We start from the raw sequence: 20,515 nt of genomic DNA, 5'->3' as shown, positions 1-20,515 counted from the left end.
GGCGGGCGGAGGGCGCTTTCGGCGGGGTACGGTGCCGCCCGGGGACACGGGGGGGCCCCGGGGCCGTGTCGCGCGTGACCGCGTGCACACGCGCGTTCCTGCGTGTCTGCCCGCACGCGCGGGCCCGCCAGGAGCCCACGCACGCGCAGGCGCGCCGGAACGACCGGCCGGATGGGCGGGGCCCGGCCGGATGGGCGGGGCCGGGGAGGCCGGTCGTCTCCATGGCAACAGGGGGCGGGGCCGAGGGGGCCGCCGGGAGCCGCCGGGCGGTGAGTGCGGGCGGGGGCACCGGGGGGAGCGGGGGGGGGATGTCTCTCCACGGGCTCTGGGCCCCACGCGTGTCCCAGCGCCCACGGGCGCCCCGCGGACGTGACACACGCCTGTCCCTGCCCCCCCGGATGCCCCCACGGGTGTGCCCCATGTGTCTCCCCGCACGTCCGGGCCCCCCCACAGATGTACCCCACGCGTGTCCTCGCCCCCCAGGGCGCCCCACGGACGTGCTCCACACACGCCCACACAACCCAGAGCTCCCCATGTGCGTGCCACACGCGCGTCCCCGCCCCCCGGGGCACCCCACGGACGTGCCCCACACACGCCTCCATGCCCCAGGGCTGCCCGTGGGCATGTGTCCACACCCCAGGGCACCCCACGGACATGCCCCACACGTGTTCCCACGCCCCAGGGCACCCCACATTCTCTGGGCCCCACGTGTGACCCCACGGGCGCGCCCCATGGGTGAGCTGTGCCCCCCCCGCCCGCTGTAGCCGGGGGTCCTGGGGGCTGCTCCCCCGCAGGGCCTGACCCCCTGCCCCTCTCCCCCTGCCAGGCCGTGGGACCGAGCAGGGCCGGGGGGACCCGGGCCGGGATGGAGGGGCGCGGGGCGGAGGAGGAGGAGGAGGAGGGGGAAGAGGAGGAGGAGGAGGGCGTGCGGATCACGCCGCAGCTGCTGAAGGCCAGCACCGGCGAGTTCGCGCTGGAGTCCATCCTGCTGCTGAGGCTGCGGGGCCGCGGCATCGCCCACCTGGGCTGCCTGGGCGACTGCGCCAACCTGGAGTGGCTGGACCTCTCCGGCAACGCCATCGCCCAGCTGGGCCCGCTGGCCGCCCTCAAGTCCCTCGCCGTCCTCAACCTCGCCCGTAACCGCGTCGCCAGCCTGGAGCCGCTCGGCGCCTGCCGCAACCTCCAGAGCCTGAACGTCGCCGGTAACCGGGTGAGCAGCCTGCAGCAGCTGCGCTGCCTGACGGGGCTGCGGCGCCTGGAGAGCCTGCGCCTGCGCGACCCCCTCGCCCGCCTCGCCAACCCCCTCTGCGCCGCCCCGGCTTACCGCGCCGCCTTGGCCGACATGTTCCCCGGCCTCAAAGCCATCGACGGCGAGCGGGTGTCCGGTCACGGCAGCGAGCTCTACCAGCTCTGCCGGGATCTCGACGGCTCGCTGGGGCGCGGCGCCGGCGCCGGTACCGAACCGCCCCGTGCGGCTCAGCCCTGGGTGGAGGCGGGTTTCTGGGAGCCGCGGCCGCCCCGGCGCAGCTCCATCATGGAGGACGCCTACAAGCAGTTCGGGGAGGTGCTGCAGGAGTGCCGGGAGCTGAGCCGCCGCGCCGATGACACCATCGCCCAGGCGGAGCGGGCGCTGAGCGGACGCCCCGACCCCAACTCCTTCGTCTTCTGAGCTGTGGGACCCGCCCCCCCGGTCCCATGAGAGGAGACCCCCCCCCACACACACACCACTGCCGCCATCCCGGCTCAGCCCTCGCCGGGGAGACGCCGGAGGAGCCGCGGGGAACCCGGCCCCCACGCAGCGCCAGAGCAGCGCCCCACACCGCCGCGGGTGCCCGGGCTGGCCCCCCATGTGCTCCGTCACCTCGGGGGGCTCCGTGTCCCCCGCGGAACCGCGGCGGGAGCAGGGATGTCCTCGGGGGTTTGGAGCCATCCCCGAGCGCTCCAGCCCGGCGGAGAGACCGCGGGGCCGGGGCGGCCGCGCGCGGGGGGCGGGCGCGTCGCGGGGAGCGGGGGCGTCGCGGGGCCACGCAGTAAAGGCGTGCCGTCCTCCGAGGTCCCTCTCTGCTGCTTCGTCCTGTGCCCCGAGCGGCCGGGGGGGGGACTCGCCTCTCCCCGCTGCTCTGCCCGTCCCTCCTGGGCTGGGGACGGCGGGCGGAGGGTGACGCACCCGGTGCCGGAGGGGGAGCTGGCACGGTGCCCCCGCGGACCCCCACCCACAGCGATCCCCGGTGGGAATAACGGTGGCGACAGCGGGAGCCAGAGCCGGGGTTTACTGGTGAGCTGGGGGGCGGGCGGGGGGAGCGCGTCCAGGACCGTCCTTCGGTGACACAGGGCTGGGGGGGCGGCAAGCGGGGGGGCCGGGCCGGTCCCCCGTGGCAGCATCTGTCTGCTCGGGCTGGTGGAGCTGGTGGCCTGGAGAGGGGACACGGGGAGGGGCTGGCGGCGGGAGGAACCCCCCGCACACGCGTCCCCCCCGACCGGGTCCCTGTCACCCCGTCCTCGGGGCCGGCTCTCCCCGCAGCAGGCAGAGCCGGCGGGAGGCATCCCGCGGGATTTCTCCCAGCCAAGGACCCCAGTCTGGCTCCGCTCTTAGGGGAGCACCCACATCCCGCCGGCGCCGGGGGCTGCCGGAGCTGTGCCGGCAGGAGAGGGCTGCGTGTCCCCACCCAGCCCCGCCGTCCCCGGCGCCTACCGTGAGGGGCCGGCCGCCTAGGCCGGCAGCCCCTTGGAGAAGGCGTACATGCCGGGCAGGTAGAGCGCGTCCGCCGCCTTGCCGGCCTCCTCCACCGCCCTGCACTCCGCCTCGTCTCGGTGTTTGATCTCCTGCGGGGCAGAGCGCAGGGGCTGGCACCCACCACGGCTCCGCGAGGGGCCCAGCAGCCGGCGGGGACCCGTGCCGGCGCCCGGGGGACAGCTCACCTTCGCCGCCAGGTGATGGCCGGGGCCGCAGTTCTGGTACTTGTCCAGCACCTTGGGGACGTCGCCGCTGTCGAACTTGTAGCAAGCCAGGCAGGTCGGCTTCCTCTGGGGACAGAGCATGGCCCGTCACCGCCCGGCCCCCCCAGGGACCCCCGGCCGGCCCCCTGCCCTGCCCAGCCCGGGGACGTCCCTGCCGCTCGCCGTGGTGCGGCAGGAGGGCAGCGCCGGGCACGGCCGTGTCGCCGCTGCCGGGAACCGTCGTCGCCTCCCCGGCACGCGCGGCAGCATGGTGGAGGGACGGGGCAGGCGGGGGGTCTGGGGGAGGCAGAGGTGCTGTGGCCCCAGGGAGGGGGACACGCCAGCCGGCAGCCCTGTCTCACCCGGTTCTCCACGGTCCTGCAGTTTTGCCGCCGGGGTGCCCTCTTCCCGCAGGCCGTCTGCGCCAGGCTGACCCGCAGCTGGACGAACGTCCCCGAGGGGTCTTCCTGGGGGGAGAGGGGGACAGCCCATCAGCCGCAGGGGGCGGCGGGCAGCCGCCGCGGCGCCGGAGCACTGGGTGCTGCCAAGAGCTTGCGCCGTGCCACGGTCGGTGCAACGCCGACCCCGCGCCGGGCGCGCTCGGGGCTGCTCGGTGAGGGGGCTGCGGGCAGGGGGATGCCAGGGCACAGCAGGGCGGGGAGGGGGGCAGAGGGCCCGGACCAGAGGGTCCCCCAGAGCACCCACGTTGGGGGTCCCAGATGTGCCGGGATGGCCGGGCACCGGCAGCCGCTCACTCCGCGGCCGGCCGCGGCACAGTTAATGAGTAGCTGAGCTCTGCCAGCCCCTGCCCGCAGGCCGCCGATGACCAGCCTGCGCGCACCGCCCGTGCCAGCGGGTCCGTCCCCACACCCAGCCGCCCCCTCCCTCCGGGACACCCCGGCACCCGCCGCCCCCTCCACAACACCCCAGCCCCCTCTCCCCGCCCTCCCGGTCCCCACCGATGCCGGGCCAGGGGCTCGGCCACCATCTCGCTCCTCCCCACAGCAGCAGCCCCCCCCAGGGGGGCCGAGGGCGCCCGTGGCCCCCGGCGCTCACCCGCTCGACAGCCCCTTCCACCGCCTGCTCCTTGAAGAGGAAATGCACATTGCTGCGGCCGTGGAAATACTCCAGCACCTCCTTCACCACCCGCCGCTGCAGCGGGGACTGGCTGGCGGCGGCCAGGGCCACCAAGCCCAGGCAGAGGGCTAGCGGGAACCTCATCCCTGCGGCGGGGGGCTGCCGGGGCTGCCTGACCCCAGAGAGCCTCGCCGATCGACCCGCTGGTGGTTTTGGTCTTTCATTAACCGATTTCCTGGGAACTGCCCTCTTTCCGCTCCCGGGCCAGCCCCGCAGGCTGCTTGCGCAGCCCCCCCGGCACGGCCCCCCCGGCACGGCCTCTCCGCACGGCCCTGGGGAGGAGGGGCTGGACACGGCTACCACCGGCAGCTGGCCGGCACGCGTGCAGGCAGGAGGGGCACCGGCGTCGCCCCAGGCTCACCCACAGCTTCGTGCCCCACGGGAAGGGATGCTGAGGGGCCGTGGGAGGAGCAGATCTCCCGCCCGGGGCAGAAGAGCCGCTCGGGCGTGGTGCCAGCAGCCCTTGCCGGGCAGCCGAACATCGCCAGCACCGGCAGGGACGCAGAGAGGTTTCTCCGCTGCCTGCCCTGCCCTGACACGGGGCGAGGCTGCGTGGCAGGGAGGGAGGTGCCGCTGCCGGGAGGTGCTGGCTTTCCCCACGCCGGGGCCGTGGAGCCCACGTGGTGTGGGGGGGCCACCTTCTGCCGGGGGACGTCTCCTGGGCCACACAACAGGCCACGCCAGATGGAAGAAGAACTGCAGCCCGTGTCTTGGGGGTCCCATCAGCCGGCGGCATCAGGCACAGGGGGGCTCACACCCTCCTGGTCACCCCCCGTGGCTCCATCCTGCTGTGCCGAGCCCCTCCATGCTGCTGGTGTTCCCTTCCCACGTGCCGCTGTGAGGATCTGGACACGCCGGTGTACCTGAAAGCCACCAAGCCTCCCTTCTGGAGCGCTGCGGAGCCGTGGGGTTCCCGTCCCACCTGTGCCCATGGCCGGCACCGCGGTGGGGCCAAGGCCTCTTTCCCCAGTGCAGGAGGTGGGTGCTGGCGGGTGTCGGGAGGGCAAAAGTCCCCAAAACAAAGTGAAATGGCAGAAGTGTGGCCACTGCCCGGGTGTCCCTGTCACCCCGCATGGGACACGGCTCCCCACACCCCGGGAGAGGGCTCACTGCCTGCCCCATGGCCCCACACCGGCTCCGGCGGCCCCTCAGGCAGGGGAGCGCTCCCCTGGGAGCCAGCCCCTGCAGCCGCCCAGCAGAGGCCGAGAGGGGAGGAGAAGGAGAAGGAGGAGGAGCAGGGGGAGGAGGAGGGGGAGGAAGGCCAGGGGCCGCAGGACCCCGCACTGAGCAGGGCCTCCCGCCGGCCAGGGCTGCAGGGCCAGGCCCCGGGGCAAGCACAGCCCCCCCAGGAGCCCCGGGCCAGGCCGGCGCGGCCCAGCGGCCGCTCCGCCGGGAGAGGCAGCCCGGCCCGGCCCCGGGCGGCGGTGACACGGGGAATGGCGACCGTTGGGGGGCACTCTGGCCCATCGCGGGGCTCTCTATGATGGCGCCGGTGAGCGCTCTAGCAGCCCGCGGTGGCTCGATGGTGCCGTGCCCCCTGGCGCCGGCAGAGGGCGCTCCAGCCAGCCCTACGGGTGCCGCCGGCGGCCACGCCCGCTAACCCGGAAGTGCTCTCGCGAGGCGGCGGGCGTGGCCGCCTCCTCCCGCCGCCGGGTGCGACGCCGCCGCGTTGACGTCACCGCCACGACGACGTCATCGCGCCGCGGGGACGTCGGTCGCCCGTGAGTTTCCCCGGGGAGGCGGCTCCGGGGCCTGGCAGGTCGCCCTGGCAACGCGCGGCCCGGGGGGCGGGGGCGCGGGGGCGGGGGGCGCGCCCGGGTTCTCCTCCCGGCTCCTCGCGCCCCGACCCGGTTCTGGCGGGGGGGGGGGGTCGGGCCGCTGGGTGGGACCGTTCCCTCCCAAGTACCGGTGAACCGGATGCGTGTCCCCCCGCCCCCGGCCTGGGAAGCGTCCGCCCGGGGTTTGAAGGGGGGAGAGGAGCCGCTGCCGGCACGACGGGCCCCGCCGGGACGCCGGTGGCACCACACTGGCGGCGGGGCGGCCGTCGCGCCTGGCGGGGGGATTTCCCCGCCAAATCCTGGCAGGCATGCGGGCCCGGGCGGCCTTTCCTCCCTAAAACCGTTTCCCGGGGGCGGCCCCGCCGCGGCAACCCCCGGGCCTTCCCCTGCCGTCGCCGCGGCCCTGTCCTCGCCGCCGAGGGCGAGGCAGGAAAAGCTTCCCGGTTTCCCGGGGCGTTAGAAACGGGATCGGGGCGGCAGGACCGGCGGAGACGCGGGGGAGCCGAGGCGAGGCCCCCCGGGAGGGGCTGCGCGGCCGCCGCGCTTCCCGCTGAAATGACGTTGTGCCCGAAATCCGCGGAGCTGAGCGCAGCAGGATCTGGCCTCATCAGCCTGCCCGCAGGCAGCTGCCCGCCCACCGGCCCCGCAGGCAGCTGCCCACCGGCCCCGCGGCCTCCCCGGCTTTCGGGGCCAGGGGGATTTTCACGTTTCCGGGTCGGAGTTCTCCTGCGGTCACTCTTTGCCACCCTCCTCCCCCGTGCTGCCCCGGAGCTGGTGCTTCCCCTGGGGGTGCCGTGGGCGCAAGGCCCTGCCTGCGCCCCTGCCTTCTGCTGCCTGCTGCGGCGAGCCTCGGAGAGCTCTCCCGCGGCACGCTGTTCCTGTCTGTCCTTGGCTGTGCTGTGTCCGTAACCGGCTCCGAGGAGCGATGCCGCTTGGTTAAACATGTGGCCCCGCGGCTGAGCTGGCCACGGGGTCATCAGCGCATGGTGGGACGTAACGATCGATGGCTAACGATGCCTTGTGCGGCGAAGGGCTGCGTCCCCGCTGCTGTGACAGCCCCCCGGGACATGCCCCCCGATGCGTGTCTGCACCAGAGTATCCTGAGCCCCGGAACACGGCACGCTGCCGGGGTAGGCTGGGATCCTGGCCGGCTCCCACGCGGCATGGCTCCGCAGCCGGTGCTCCTCTTCCCAGCAGGATTCCAAAAATAGTCCTCGTTAAGCCCAGGCGTTTGGCCAAGCGTCCCGACCGCTGCTGGGGCTTTTGAAGAGTGACGCGGGGCCTGCGCGTGGACGGGGTGGCTCTCCGCAGCGCGGTCGCTGCGTTAGCCCCCACCGAGGCAGCGCGTCCCGCGTGGAGTGGAAGGAGCAGGGTGGAAGGCGTCCCGCCGCACGACCTCAGGCGGGGTTTTGGGGAGGGAGGTTGGTCAGAGCCGGGGGGGTCACCCTCGCTGCCCCGCGGCACGGGAGTGGGCGGGCCTGCGCCTTTGCCGCTGCCCGCTCGCTCGCTGTGGCAGGGCAAGGCCGCACCGGGGCTGGCTCCCGGCTGCCGGGAGCTGTAGTTTCCTGTCCCCCAGCCGCAGGTAGCGCTCGGCGCGCGGCGACAGGCCTCTGGGCCTGGACTACAAATCCCAGGAGCACTGCGTCTGCTGGCTGCGGAGGAGCTTTACTGTAAACAGAATGAATCCGGGCCAGGCCCCCAGGTCAGCGCCTTCCTCTCCTCTGAAATAACGAGAAGGAGGAGGAGGAAGAGGAGGAGGAGGAGGAGGGCTACAGACACCAGCGGAGCCTCTCCCGAGGCGGCCGAGCTCCTCCGGCGCTGCGTCTCGGCGTGCCGCGCCGCTTCCCCCGCTCACCGGCTCCTCTCTCTCGCTCTCCCAGGGACGCGCAGCAGCCATTTGGAGGAAGTTGGGGAAAATCGGAGCCCGCGGCCGTGGCGGAAGGCGGAGGGGAAGGACAGCCGCCGCCCCGCGCTCTCCCCGTATCTGATGTCCTCTCCCCTCGCCGGGCGGCCGCGAGGGGAGCGATGTCTGCAGGGGGAGCGCCCCAGGTACGCGTGGGGCTGGGAGGGGGCAGCGGCCTCCCCTCTGTCCCTGGGGAAGGGCCGGCGCGGGGCCAGCTCTGACCGCATCCCCCGTGGCAGAGCAGGGCGCGCTGCCGGGGTGGGTGGGAGGAACCCCTGCTCCTCTTTCGTGCCGTGCCGTTTTGGGGGGGGCCTGTTGGGGGTTTCCTGGGGGCTGGGAGCTCTGCTGGTGCTTTTCTCCTGGTCATTTGGAAATACCCACGCCCCAGCAGCCGCGCTAGCCCCGTGCGAGACTTTTTCTTTTAAACTGGCGCTTCTTAAAGTTACGGCAGCTGTCGGAGCGCGGGCTGGGCTCCGCGCCTTCTGCCATCTGCTCTCCCTGTGCTCCTGCCAAGCTGCGGAGGGGTTTTGGGGGAAGAAGAGAGGAATTCTGGGGAGGGAAGACAGGAGGATTGGGTGTCAAGCTTCCTGGGAAAAGCTGCTCTGGCTCCTCACAGAGCTTTCCTCCTTTGGTCCCGGTGCTGGCTGGGTTGGGCGTGGGGCTGGTGACCACAGCAGCAGGTAACCCAGGCGAGGGATCCGCTTGGGAACGAAGTGATCTCGTTAGGGGGTGGTGAGCGTGTGGCTCCAGCCCTTAGCGAGCTCTGCTCGAGGGGCTCTGTCAAGCAATGCTCTTGGTGACAGGGAAACTGAGGCGGGGAGGAGAAGCAGCTTGCCTGTGCCGAAACAAGTGGGTGGCAAAGCGGGAGGTGTCACCTTGAGCCCCTGCCCTGCCCTCCCACGCCGCTGCCTGCTCTGCCTGCACCTCCCGGCTCCTTTCCTGACAGATCAGAGCCGCCTTTCGCCACGCCGCGTGCAGGGGCTCAGGGCAGCGGCGCCCGGCTTTGCGTCCAGTCTGCCGGGCCGAACCAGCCCTTCCAGCCGCCTGCTCCAGTGCCTTTTCCCAGCTTTTCCCAGCCCTCTGCAGGGAAAAGGGCCCGGGATTTCTCCCGGCTGCACTGCTGCGGATCCGGTGTCCGAGGAGAACGCCTTGGTGGCGATCCCGCTGAGCCAGCACCCCGCTAGCTCTCGAGTCCAGGCTCGGGGGGGAGCGAGGGCTTTCTGAGGGCCGGGTGTTTGAAGCGGTGTGGTGTCCCTGTCACCCCCAGGCAAGGTGCGTGCCTCGCTGCGGGGCAGGTCCCGCTGGCAGTGGCCTGTGGGCGTTGGGCACTGGTCCGAATGCCCACACTGCCCGTCCTTTGGATCACAGAATCATTAAGGTTGGAAAAGAGCTTTAAGATCATCAAGTCCAACCACCAACCCGACACCACCATGCCCACTAAACCATGTCCCCAAGCACCACATCCACAGGTTTTTTGAACACCTCCAGGGATGGTGACTCCACCACCTCCCCGGGCAGCCTGTGCCAATGCCTGACCACTCTCTCAGTACAGAAATTTCCCCCAACACCCAATCTAAACCTCCCCCGGCGCAACTTGAGGCCGTTTCCTCTTGTCCTGTTGTTGGTTACTTGGGAGAAGAGACCAACACCCACCTCACCACAACCCCCTTTCAGGCAGTTGCAGAGAGCGATGAGGGCTCCCCTCAGCCTCCTCTTCTCCAGACTGAACACCCCCAGTTCCCTCGGCCGCTCCCCATCAGACTTGTGCTCCAGACCCCTCCCCAGCTCCGTCGCCCTTCTCTGGACACGCTCCAGCACCTCAACATCCTCCTTGTAGTGAGGGGCCCAACACTGAACACAGGATTCGAGGTGCGGCCTCACCGGGGCCGAGTCCAGGGGCACGATCCCTGCCCTGCTGCTGCTGGCCAAAAAACCAAAGAAACAAACCCCAAAAAACGTGATAGCGACCTGCTGAAACGCTTCTCCTCTCTCCTGGACCAGTCTGCCCACACCCTGAACCTGCTCCCTTACCCCAGGCTGAGCGAGGTGCCGAGAGCCGGACACGAGCTGGATGCTGTCGGCGCAGAGATCCCATCCGACCCCTGCACAGGTGACTGCCGAGGACGGCGGCGAGCGGCGCCGCGCCGGGCAGGCTTCACCGGCGCGGGAGCGGGGTTTGCGGATGCGCTTGCATGTTTTCCGGAGTACGGTCGATCCTGCCGTAACACCAAATCCGACCGACTGCCAGCAACGGGTCTCCTCTTGACCGGGGTTGGGGGGACGCAGGGGGGTGACCCAAAGATCATATGTAAATGTATGCAAACATGGCAGCACTGGGAGGAAGCCCCGGCCTGGGGAGGGTCCTTGCGCCTCCTCTGCTAAAGATGGAGACCCCTCTGCTGCTAGGGAGGCTCAGGTGGGAGCTGACTGCATTTTTGTGGTGGCCTTTGAAATCCGATCGTAAAAGCACTAGGCGGGACCTGAGGGTTCCCGGGTGAGCGTGCGAGAGACTGCGGAAAGGATCGTTTTCCGAGGAACGGCGCTCCTTCCCACCTTTCACCTTGCCAGGAGCCTGGTGCTGGTATTTCCTTTTATCTTTAATTACACTTCAGGCAGCAGAAGCTTAAAATAGATGAAAGCGATGCCCCCAGGCTTCGTTAATGTTAGCTTATTTGTGAATTAACGCGGGCATCTCCAGCATAATGTCTGTGCCGAACGCGTGTTTTGCAGCGTGACGGGTCATGGTGACCAGCTCTTATCCCTTCAACCAGGCTACAGATTTTTCAAGCCTGGCGGTTTGTTCGGTATTAAACAGTCGGAGGAGCCGTACGCCGAAGGCCAGCAGATGCAGGAGGAGAGCAAGATCCTCGTGAGCCCCTGTGCGGGTAGGTGCTCCACGCGTCCCGGCGCAGGTTGGGGACACCGGCCTCGGCAGGGGATGTTCCTCTTGTGGGAAAAGGGCATTCTGGGCCAGTTTACGGCCATTCTGGGACGGTTTGCGGCCGTTCCGGGCCAGTTAACGGCAGGTTTTTGCTATGACTGCTGCTGCCAGCACCGCTCTCGGCGAGTCGGCATGGAGCAGCCTCCAGGAAGGGTTCTGATCCCGCTGGTGTTACAAACTGCAGCGATTTAGTTTTAGGTAATCCTGCGAGGAGCAGGGAGTTGGACTCGATGATCCTTACGGGTCCCTTCCAACCTGAGATATTCTGTGATTCTGTGAAAGATGCTGAAATTAATGTCTTCAATCTCTTTGAAATCTAGTTGAGCCCGGCCGAGTCAATAAAGTCGAGCAGCCTGAGGAGAAACCGGGGGGAGCTGCCGGCTCCCTGGAGCTGTATCCCGCAGCCGCCAGCAGTTCCAGCCGCTGGTTTCACGGTGGGCAGCGTGCGCCGGAGCGGGCAGGCATGGAGAGAGATGGCGCCGCCGGCCTCAGCCCCCTCCCCACCCGGGTGGCCTGCTGGGTGCCGCAGCTCGGCGCCGGCCCTTTCCGCTGCGCCCAGTGCGGGAAAGGTTTCCGCCAGAAGCAAAGCCTCATCACGCACGAGAGGATCCACACCGGCGAGAAACCCTACAGGTGCGGGGACTGCGGGAAGAGCTTCAGCCAGCGGCCCAACCTCCTGACCCACCGCCGCGTGCACACGGGGGAGCGCCCCTTCCCCTGCGCCCAGTGCGGCAAGAGCTTCAGCCAGAAGGCCAACCTCCTGGCCCACCAGCGCATCCACGCCGCCGGGGAGAAGGCGCTGGCGGGGGGCGAGCAGGAGGACGGCGCTTCTAGCAAGCCGAAGCTGCGATCCCAGCAGAGGAGTTACCAGGAGGACACCCCCTTCGTCTGCCCCGAGTGCGGGAAGAGCTTCAGGCAGAAGCCCAACCTCATCACCCACCGCAGGATCCACACCGGCGAGCGTCCCTTCACCTGCTTCCTCTGCGGCAGGAGCTTCAACCAGAAGACCAACCTGGTCACCCACTACCGCGTGCACACGGGGGAGCGCCCCTTCGCCTGCACCCAGTGCGGCAAGCGCTTCACCCAGAAAACCAACCTGGTGACGCACCAGAGCACCCACACGGACCTCCGTCCCTACCCCTGCGGGCAGTGCCAGAAGTGCTTCAAGGACAAAGTCTCCCTCAAAGCCCACCAGAAGACTCACGCCCCGCGCCAGCGGCGCTGCCCGGGGCGCAGCCCGGCCACCGGCCTGCCCTACGGCGCTGCGCCCACCCTGCTGCAGCCCGGGGGTCCCGAGCAAGAGACCCCCTTCAGCCCCATGCCGCCGCTGCCCGTCCAGAAGATCCCTGAGGGCCAAGAGCTGTACTCGTGTACGGAGAAGAGCTTTCCCCCGAAGGAGCCGCTCCTGCCGCACCAGCAAGCCCCACTGGGCGAGCAAACCTTCCCCTGTGTCCAGTGCGGGGAGGGCTTTTGCCAGAAGGTGACTCTCCTCCGGCCGCAGCACGGCCCTGCCGCCGAGGCTCCCGGGGGGTGTGCGGCAGCCTTCAGCCACGGCCCCCACCTCCTGGGGCACCTGGGGGTGCAGCCTGTCCTTGGGGATGCGACCCCGCCGGCTCCCCCAGCCCCCGGCACGGAGAAGCCCTTCATCTGTAACCAGTGCGGCAACAGCTTCGGCCTCTGGCTCTCCCTCGTGGCCCACCAGAAGACCCACGTCGGGCAGAAGTCCTACCCGTGCCCCGAGCACGAGAAAAGCTCCGGCGATGAGCTGTCCCCCAAAGCTGCCCAGGAGAAGCAGGCGGAGGGGAGAGCCTGGGTCTGCCCCGAGTGCGGGAGAAGCTTCGCCCAGTATGAGCGTTTGGTAAAGCACCGGCAAAACCACCGGGGCAGAGGACCCTACCGCTGCGACGTCTGTGGGAAGAGGTTCAGCCTGAAGACCAACCTGGTGACGCACCAGCGCATCCACACCGGCGAGCGTCCCTTCACCTGCGGCGTCTGCGGCCGGCGCTTCAACCAGAAGGGGAACCTGGTGACCCACTACCGCACGCACACGGGGGAGCGCCCCTTCGCCTGCGCCCAGTGCGGCAAGCGCTTCGCCCAGAAGCCCAACCTCATCGCCCACCAGAAGACCCACACCGGCAGGCAGCCCTTCACCTGCCTGGAGTGTCCCAAGCGCTTCAAGAGCAAGCTCTCCCTGCGGGTCCACCAGCGCGTGCACGCGGCGGAGAGACCGCAGAGCGAGCCGGGCCAGGCCCCCGGCCTGCAGCCCCACCCCGGCAGCCCCTACCCCTGCTCGCTCTGCGGGGAGACCTTCGAGGAGCACGGGGAGCTGCAGCTGCACCGGCAGGGCCACGCCGGGGAGCGGCCGCACGCCTGCGCCGAGTGCGGGAAGCGATTCCGGCAGAAGGTGAATCTGGCCGTTCACCAGAGGACCCACACCGGCGAGCGGCCCTTCCGCTGCGCCGAGTGCGGGAAGGGCTTCAGCCAGAAGGCTCACCTCCTCCGGCACCGCAGGACGCACGCCGGCGGCATCCCGCCCTCCTGCTGCGAGGGGACCTGCCCGGCGCACCAGGAGGAGCCGGACGGGAGCAGCACTCCCCTGGGAAAGGGCTCCGAGCCCCCCAGCATGCTGCTGCCCCCCTGCTCCCGCGGAGCTGCTCACGGATCGCTGGCTCGGGAGGAGCTTCGGCCGGGAGCGCAGCCCCCCAACAGGCCGGAGAGCCCCTCCGGGGCGGCAGACATCCTCCTGCAGCTGATGCAGGAAGACCACCACCTCGTGTCCGGCTCCCACCACCCGCAGGAGGGACCCGCGGGGCACTGCCCCTGCAAGTGCACCGAGGGCGGGGAAGGCCTGAGCCCGAAGCCGAGCCTGCCGCCGCAGTGCTGCTGCGCCGACTGCGTGAGCCAGCGGCAGCTGCTCCTGAAGCCCCAGCCCGACTGCCGAGCGGAGCTCTGGTGCAAGTACGGCAGCTGCAGCAGAAGCTTCGAGGAGAAACGAGTCCTGAGAGTGCCTGAGAGAGCGCACGGCGAAGAGAAGCCCTCGCCGTGCCCCAGCTGCTTGTAACGCCCGCGCAGGCTGCCGAAAACCTGCCTCCGGGCGAGGGACCGGCCTCGTCGCTCTTGCACTAAAAATCACCAAACCTAGAGAGGCGGCGGCTCGCGCCGGGGGCTGATCGCCAACCGGACGAGGACAGTGCGGAGGGAAAGCCGCAAGCCGGGACTCGCGGTGCCTGCCGGCACGCGGTGGCGGTGGGGACGCGGGAGCAGCGCGGTGGTTTTGGGAACGGGAGGCTCCGAGGACCCTACACGGATGGGGGGAAGCAGGAGGTGGGCCCCGATGCGCCGCGTGAGCTTTCTGTCTCGTCGCCGTACCAAATCTTTAGAGGGGACGGAGCTGGGGAGCAGCGACAGGACCCTGGATCCGCAGCGTTTGCGCCTGCTCCAGCTGCACGGACTGTAGGGAGCGGGAAGAGCCCGGGATCCGGGATCTAGTGGCTTAGAAACTGCTTCTGTCATGCAGCCGGCACATCTGCCTGCTCCCGCCTCCGGCTTCCGCTGGGAGACGCACAGACCCTCCATCCTTCTCTTCTGGGCTGGATATCGTTCCGCAGGGACGTCTTTGGGATGGAGAGCTGAGACCCGCCGGCGGCTGCCCACCGGCCTGGGCAGAGGAGGAGCGGCTCGGCCGGGCAGGACGGGAGGAGCGCAGGCAGCGGCGTGGGATCCGGCCGGTGGCTGCCCTGAGGATGGAGCGGAGGAGCTGGGTGAGCACCGAGAAAACGGGAAAACAGCCTGGAAGCGTCTCGGCCCACCTCTGCTTCCAAAGGGACCCGGAAAAGCCTCTCCTCCGAGGCCGGAGGGGCCGTGCAGGGTGACGGGGGGTGGGGAAGGGGGGGTGTAGCTTGTGCTTCTCTGCTTGCTCTGTGGATAATCTTTCTGACTAGCACCTCTTCCAGGTACTTCATTAACTGCTGACTAGGTAACCAAGACGCGCGGGGGGAGCGGGAGCGGCCGTAAGTCTGCCGGAGCCGTTGCGGTAGCTCGTGGCGGTGGCGGCGTCCGCCCGTTTCCCCACGGGCGCGGTGCCCCGGCTGCGGGAAGCGGGGGGCTGCAGGAGGTGCCGGTTGCTAGCCGGGGCTCGCCTACTCTCTCCGCTTCCCCATCAGTGCGGCAGAGCCCATGGCACCGGGAGGCGAAGCTGGGGAGCCGCTTTGTCGGGTGGGAGTTGGGGGCAGAGCGTTAGAAAGGGGAACCGCGTGCCCGAAAGCTGCTGTCGCTTTGCAGCGCGCTTTATCCGAAAGGGGAAACGAAATCTCCTCTGCTGCCGCCGAGGGAGGCCGCCGTCCCCTCGCCCTGTCCCGCCGTGCTTGTTGCCAACACGAGGGATGGCGTTACCGGAGCCTGGCTCGGTGCCGCGCTGCTCGCCGCCAGGGCCCAGCTACTCGCGTTTGTTTTGGGGGTGTAGCGTAAGGAAAGGCTTTGTCACCTGCCAGGGGCCGGGGCGGAAGCCAAGGGAACACCGGGGGGGTCACGACTGGAGCTTCGGCCGGGGCGAGGGCACCCCGAGCCCGCAAAGCAGCCGGACGGGAGCTGCCCGGCAGAGCGGTCCCGGCACCCCAAGCCTGGCAGGCTGGGGTGAGCGTCCGCCCCCGCCCCCCCTCGCCGCCCTCCTCCGCTCCGCTCCAGCAGCGTTTCAGGTCCTTGCAATTCTATTTTTTTGAGGTTATTTAAAATAAAAGCTTTCTGACAGCAGGCTCCTGGCTCCTCTGTCCTGGGAAGTGTGGCGGCCACACCGTGGAACGGGCCCAGCCGGGTCCGGTGGGGCCTCCCTTAAGCTTAAATCCAGGCCCGAGCTTAGGCTCGGGTGAAGGTGGGTTAATTTCTGGCTCGGTCTTGGGCTCTTCCCGCCCTTCGGGGCTAGAGCCGCAGCGCTGGGCCGCGCGCCTCCTTCCCTGGCTGAGCCGGCAGCATCTCGGCGCGGCACCGCGCTGCGGCTTGGCGTGCGTGCCGGCTGCGCGGCACCGGGGCTCTTGCGGAGACGGTGCCGGCAGGGACGGCGTTGCAGGTCCCAGCGGAGCCGTGGTGCCGGCCAGCCGGTCATTTTGTCCCCACATCCGCTTTGCGCCTCTCGTTTTGTCACAGTTTAATTTACGGTCGTGCTGCTGGCAGAGCCGCGTGCCGAAGTGTTCCTGACTTTTCCAGCTTGTAGTGAAAAGCCTCGGATAGGAACCGGGAAAACGTGTGGCATTGTCAGCAAAACCCGTGACGCGTAGCGTGTTTTAGGGCCAGGAGGGCCGTCCCCGCCCGTCCCGGCCTCTCCCAGGCTTGTGCTCGGCTCAGTTCTGGCCACCAGACGAGCCAGTTCGGGGGTCAGCAGGACCCTCCGGGCTGGAAGGGACACCAGCACGGCTGAGGCACCAGGACCGGCGCAGGGCCCGTATTTCCCTCCTACCAATGGGCAGAGCCAGCCAGGCTCCGGGGTGAAGCCCGTCGGAGGGGACCGGGCCCCTCCGGTGCAGCCGGGGCTCCGGCAGTCTGCCGGGGCGGGAGAGCTCCCGCGTGGCGTCGCGTCAGGCTTCATTACCGATAACGCCCACTGACGCCCGCTGAGCCCCTCCGGGGACGAATCCTTTGCCAACGAGGCCCCGGGCCCCACGGAGCATGGCCCCTCGGCTGGAACAAACCTCCGCCCTCCTCCTGGCCCAAACTTCCAAGGGGCAACGTTTTGGGGGGGAAGGTGTGGGGAGGGGCAGACGCCCCCCACCCGGCGCCCCCGCCGTGCTGCTCCCCAGGACCCCAGACCCCGGCCGTGCCGCTCACCGCGCCCCGCTGGGGACGTGGGAGCCGGGGCAGCCTCCTGCCGTCCCGCCTCGCCGTTCGGGGACCCACGGCCCCGGTCCCACGGCAGCCGCCGCTCCACCACCTCCCACCAGCCAGGGAGCGGCACCAGATCCGCGGCTTCCCAGCCACGTCCCGGCTGCCATCCCGGCCCTGCGGTGTCCCCGCCGGCCAGCCCCGGCACTCGTGGTCTCCACCTGCCCCCCCGGGCAGCCCCGCCAGCCAGCTCCGGGCTTCGGCAGAGGCTCTGGGAACGCCGGTGTGATGGGGCTTGTGTTTTGGCATCGCGCGGCCCTGGCGCGGCAGGCCCGGGCGACGGAGCGATAGCAATCTCTGCCGACGGGCAGACGGTCCCAGCCGAGCGCGTTGCCCGGCTGCCGAGCACCGGCAAGCTGCAGCCTGCAGAGAGCTGCTGCGCCGAGCACGGCTGGCGGGTGCCCCCGGCCGTGCCGCTGCCTGTGCCAGGCCCGGTGCCCTGCAACGCGCTCTGTGGCCGCCGAACCTCTCCAGGACACCGGGGTCTATGCAGCGCTGGGGCTGGTCATGGCCTGGAGATGCTCACGGCACACACGAGCTCCCGGCAGCACCGGCTGCCCTGCTGCAGAGGCTGGGGATGCCGTGGGAACACAACGGGCAGAAGCACCTCATCCCCGGCTGCGGCAGGAGCTCGGGACCAGCGTGGCCCCCGAGCCGGGCACGGCACGGCCCATGGTGCCCGGCCACGGGCTTGGCCGCTCCTTTCCCCGTGATGTCCCCGCAGTGGGCCGCGAAGGGCAGCCCTGGTGCTGCAGGTGGGGTGCCGGGCTCTGTGCGGTGGGGTCTGCGCCACAGCACCCGCTGTGGTCCCAGCCGGCCCGTGGCTCGGCAGGGACAGCTCGGGGACCAGCGGCACAGCCGGCTTTGTGCCAGGGTCACCATCACATCTGCTGTGCTGCCACCAAAACACACCCTGGTGCTCCCGAGGACGCTGGTGGCTCTCACTCCGGCACCGTCCGTCCGCAGATCCCTGGGACCTCGCACTGAGAGGGGGGGGATGCACTGCCCGGCCGTGCCGACGCGCGTGAGCCCGTCCCGCTCTGGGAGAAGCCGCTGCTCCCACGCGGGCCGGGGTGACTCAGCACCGCCGGGGTGTCCTGGCCCTGGAGCCAGCCGCGCCGGCCACGCCACGTGTTGGATGAGGGTCCCCCGGCCGCGGCGGCAGCGCTGTGCATGCCCAGGGAGCCCGGCCAGCACGAGGGGGTTCCTCGCCGTGCAAACGGCCCCGAACCGCGGCGCGGGTGCTGGGCGGCCTCACCGCCCGCCGGAGTCACCCGCCGGCTCAGAGCCCGTGTGCTCGGCACGCCGTGGGTGCCATGTGCCGCCGGCCGGGCGCATGGCTGAGCGGGGGTCCCAGCCCGGGGCGAGCCCGAGGAGGTGAGGGCGCGGGGGGCTGCGGGGCAGGAACGGGGCTTCACTTCCTCTTGTCCTGGGGCACACACACACCGGCTCCGCCGCGGCCGCTCCGTGTGCCAGCGGCCGTGCCAGGGCCCAGCGGGGGCCGCGGTGTGAGCCCACTCCTGTTCGGGCCCCTCCGGTTCGGGCCCCCGGCGCTCCCCGTCTCGCCGGACGCCCCGTCCCCGCTCCCGCGCCCGGGCTCGGGCAGCCGGGCCGGTTCCTCTGGTTTTGGAGCAATTGGGGCCCGATCCTGGGCCCGGGGCGGGGGGTCGGTCGTTGCCGGGGGTGGGGGCGAGCGTCCTTCGCGGGGGGGCAGGTTGTCGCCAGGCAGGGCGATGCCGCCGGGGGGGGCGATGCTGCCGGGCGCGGCTGTGCCGCCCCTCCGGCCCCCCCGGGCGGAGCCGCCGCAAGGCCGGGGTGACGGGCGCGGGCGGGCGCCGGTGCGTCAGCCGGGCGGGAGGGGCCGGGCGGGGCCGGCGGGAGGCGGCGGCGGCGGCGGCGGCTCGGGCAGGTCAGCGCCGGGGGGGCGCGCCGCGGGCGGGGGGACCGGGAGCCCCGGGAAGTGGGGAGGGGGGAGAGGGACCGGGACCTGCCCCCTCCCCCGCGCACCGGACGGCCCCTGCCCGGCTCCGCGGCGGCTCCGGCCCGGCCCCCACCCCCCGGCGCAGGAAGCGCCGCGGACACGCGTGGGACCTGCCGGGTCGGGACGTGCCGGGGGAGCCCGGGAGCGGGCCCGGCCCAGCGCGTCAGGCCGGGCCCGCGGCGCCCGGCGCAGGTAAGGGCGGCTCGGCTGGCCCGGCTGCGCTCGGCCGGGCTCGGCCCGGCTCGGCAGGACTCGGCCTCGCTCGGCTACGCTCGGCCGCGCTCGGCTCGGCTCGGTTCGGCTGTGCTCGGCTCGGCTCGGCCCCGCTCGGCTGGGCTCGTCCCCGCTCGGCCGGGCTCGGTTCGGCTGGGTTCGGCCCCGCTCGGCTGGGTTCGGTTCGGCTGGGCTCGGCAAGACTCGGCTGTGCTCGGCCCCGCTCGGCTCCGCTCGGCTCCGCTCGGTTCGGCTGTGCTCGGCAAGACTCGGCCCGACTCGGCTCGGCCCGGCTCGGCCCGGCGCACTGCGGCGCAGCCCGGCTCCCTCCCGGGGCCGCTTTTGGGGGTGCCCGGGCCACCCCCCCGCCTGGGCCCGGCCCCTCCGGGCAGAGCCCCCGCCCCAGCCCCCGGGGCAGCTGCCCGCCCAACCAGCCCAGGGCCACGAGGTCCCACCCGTGGGCGGCGGGGGACACACACACACACGGACACGGGGAGCGGGGGGGGAGCGCCCGAGGGGGCCGGTGGGTGCTGGTGGTCCCGGCGCAGCCCGATCCCGCCGGTCCCCAGGGGCGCCGGGAGCCTCAGCCCTGTCCGTCTGCGCTCCCCAGGGGTGCGGGCGGCGCGAGCCCGGGTGCGGGCGGCCATGACGGACCTGGCGTCGCCCGCCGGCGAGAGCCCCTTCGCCTTCCCGGGCGGCGAGGAGGGCCTGGGGGACGAGAAGGCGCTGGTGATCCACAGCCAGGCGGAGGAGGAGGCGGAGAAGGAGTTCAAGTGCATCCTCTGCGGGGAACGCTTCGGCCAGCAGCCCAGCCTCGCCCGGCACCAGAAGCACCACGCCGGGGAACGCGCCTTCATCTGCGCCGAGTGCGGCAAAGCCTTCAGCCTCAAGCACAACCTCATCATCCACCAGCGCATCCACACCGGGGAGCGGCCCTACCAGTGCGGCGTCTGCCAGAAGAGCTTCAGCCTCAAGCAGAACCTGCTCACCCACCAGCGCATCCACAGCGGCGAGAAGCCCTTCTCCTGCCAGCGCTGCGGGAAGCGCTTCCGTGAGCAGCGCTTCCTCCTCAACCACCAGCGCACCCACGCCGAGGACCGGCCCGGCACCGCCGCCGAGGTCCAGCCTGGCGGCAGCCGCTCACCGGAGCCGCACGAGGCGGCTGGCGGCCCCTTCGCCTGCGCCCGGTGCGGGAAGGGCTTCGGCTGCAGGAGCAGCCTGGCCACGCACCAGCGCAGCCACGGCGGGGAGCGGCCCTTCGCCTGCCCCGACTGCGGCAAGAGCTTCGGCCAGAAGGGCTCCCTGAAGATCCACCGGCGCACGCACACCGGCGAGACCCCCTTCGCCTGCGCCCAGTGCGGCGAGAGCTTTGCCCAGAAGGTCAACCTCACCGCGCACCAGCGCGCCCACGGGGCCGAGGCCGCCCTCACGTGAGCCCCCCCCGCGCCTCGACACCCCCTGCCCGTGCCAGCTTCCTTCCAGCTGCAGGTCCCGGCGGCGCCCGTGCCGCCCCCCGGCCTTCAGGGCTGCCCCACCGGGGCTCTCCCGCCGTGGGCCCCCTGGCCGGACCCCCCCCCATGGCGCCGCGGGAGTGACCGGCGCCCCACTCACTCTTCCTCCCGCAACAGGGCGTTCTGTCCCGGGGGAGCTGGGGGTCTCTGGTCACTTCCCCAGGGTTTTGGGGCACGGGATGGGCCCGTCGGCACGGCGTGGAGAGCCCCGGCACGCCTGCTCGGGGCGTGCAGCCCAGCCCG

The 20,515-nt window shown here is 71.2% G+C and overlaps 3 protein-coding genes across 3 annotated transcripts; 2 read left to right on the top strand and 1 right to left on the bottom strand.

Moving 5' to 3' along the window:
- Positions 1 to 865: 865 nt before the first annotated feature.
- On the top strand, positions 866 to 1,669 carry LRRC61 (leucine rich repeat containing 61; the record flags this gene model as incomplete). The annotated part of the gene is made up of 1 exon (XM_082014937.1): positions 866 to 1,669. The coding sequence occupies one exon, from the start codon at positions 866 to 868 to the stop codon at positions 1,667 to 1,669; it is 804 nt and encodes a 267-aa protein (XP_081871063.1).
- A 1,040-nt stretch (positions 1,670 to 2,709) lies between these two features.
- On the bottom strand, positions 2,710 to 4,158 carry RARRES2 (retinoic acid receptor responder 2; the record flags this gene model as incomplete). The annotated part of the gene is made up of 4 exons (XM_082014738.1): positions 2,710 to 2,823; positions 2,920 to 3,024; positions 3,300 to 3,404; positions 3,994 to 4,158. The coding sequence occupies 4 exons, from the start codon at positions 4,156 to 4,158 to the stop codon at positions 2,710 to 2,712; spliced, it is 489 nt and encodes a 162-aa protein (XP_081870864.1).
- Positions 4,159 to 19,027: 14,869 nt separating this feature from the next.
- On the top strand, positions 19,028 to 20,195 carry LOC309402679 (uncharacterized protein; the record flags this gene model as incomplete). The annotated part of the gene is made up of 1 exon (XM_081996539.1): positions 19,028 to 20,195. The coding sequence occupies exon 1, from the start codon at positions 19,407 to 19,409 to the stop codon at positions 20,193 to 20,195; it is 789 nt and encodes a 262-aa protein (XP_081852665.1). The 5' UTR covers positions 19,028 to 19,406.
- Positions 20,196 to 20,515: the final 320 nt, after the last annotated feature.

Source organism: Phaethon aethereus, assembly GCF_964289735.1.
Source record: "Phaethon aethereus genome assembly, chromosome: 2".
Classification (NCBI taxonomy): Eukaryota; Metazoa; Chordata; class Aves; order Phaethontiformes; family Phaethontidae; genus Phaethon; species Phaethon aethereus.
This window is presented reverse-complemented; position numbering and strand designations above follow the sequence as displayed.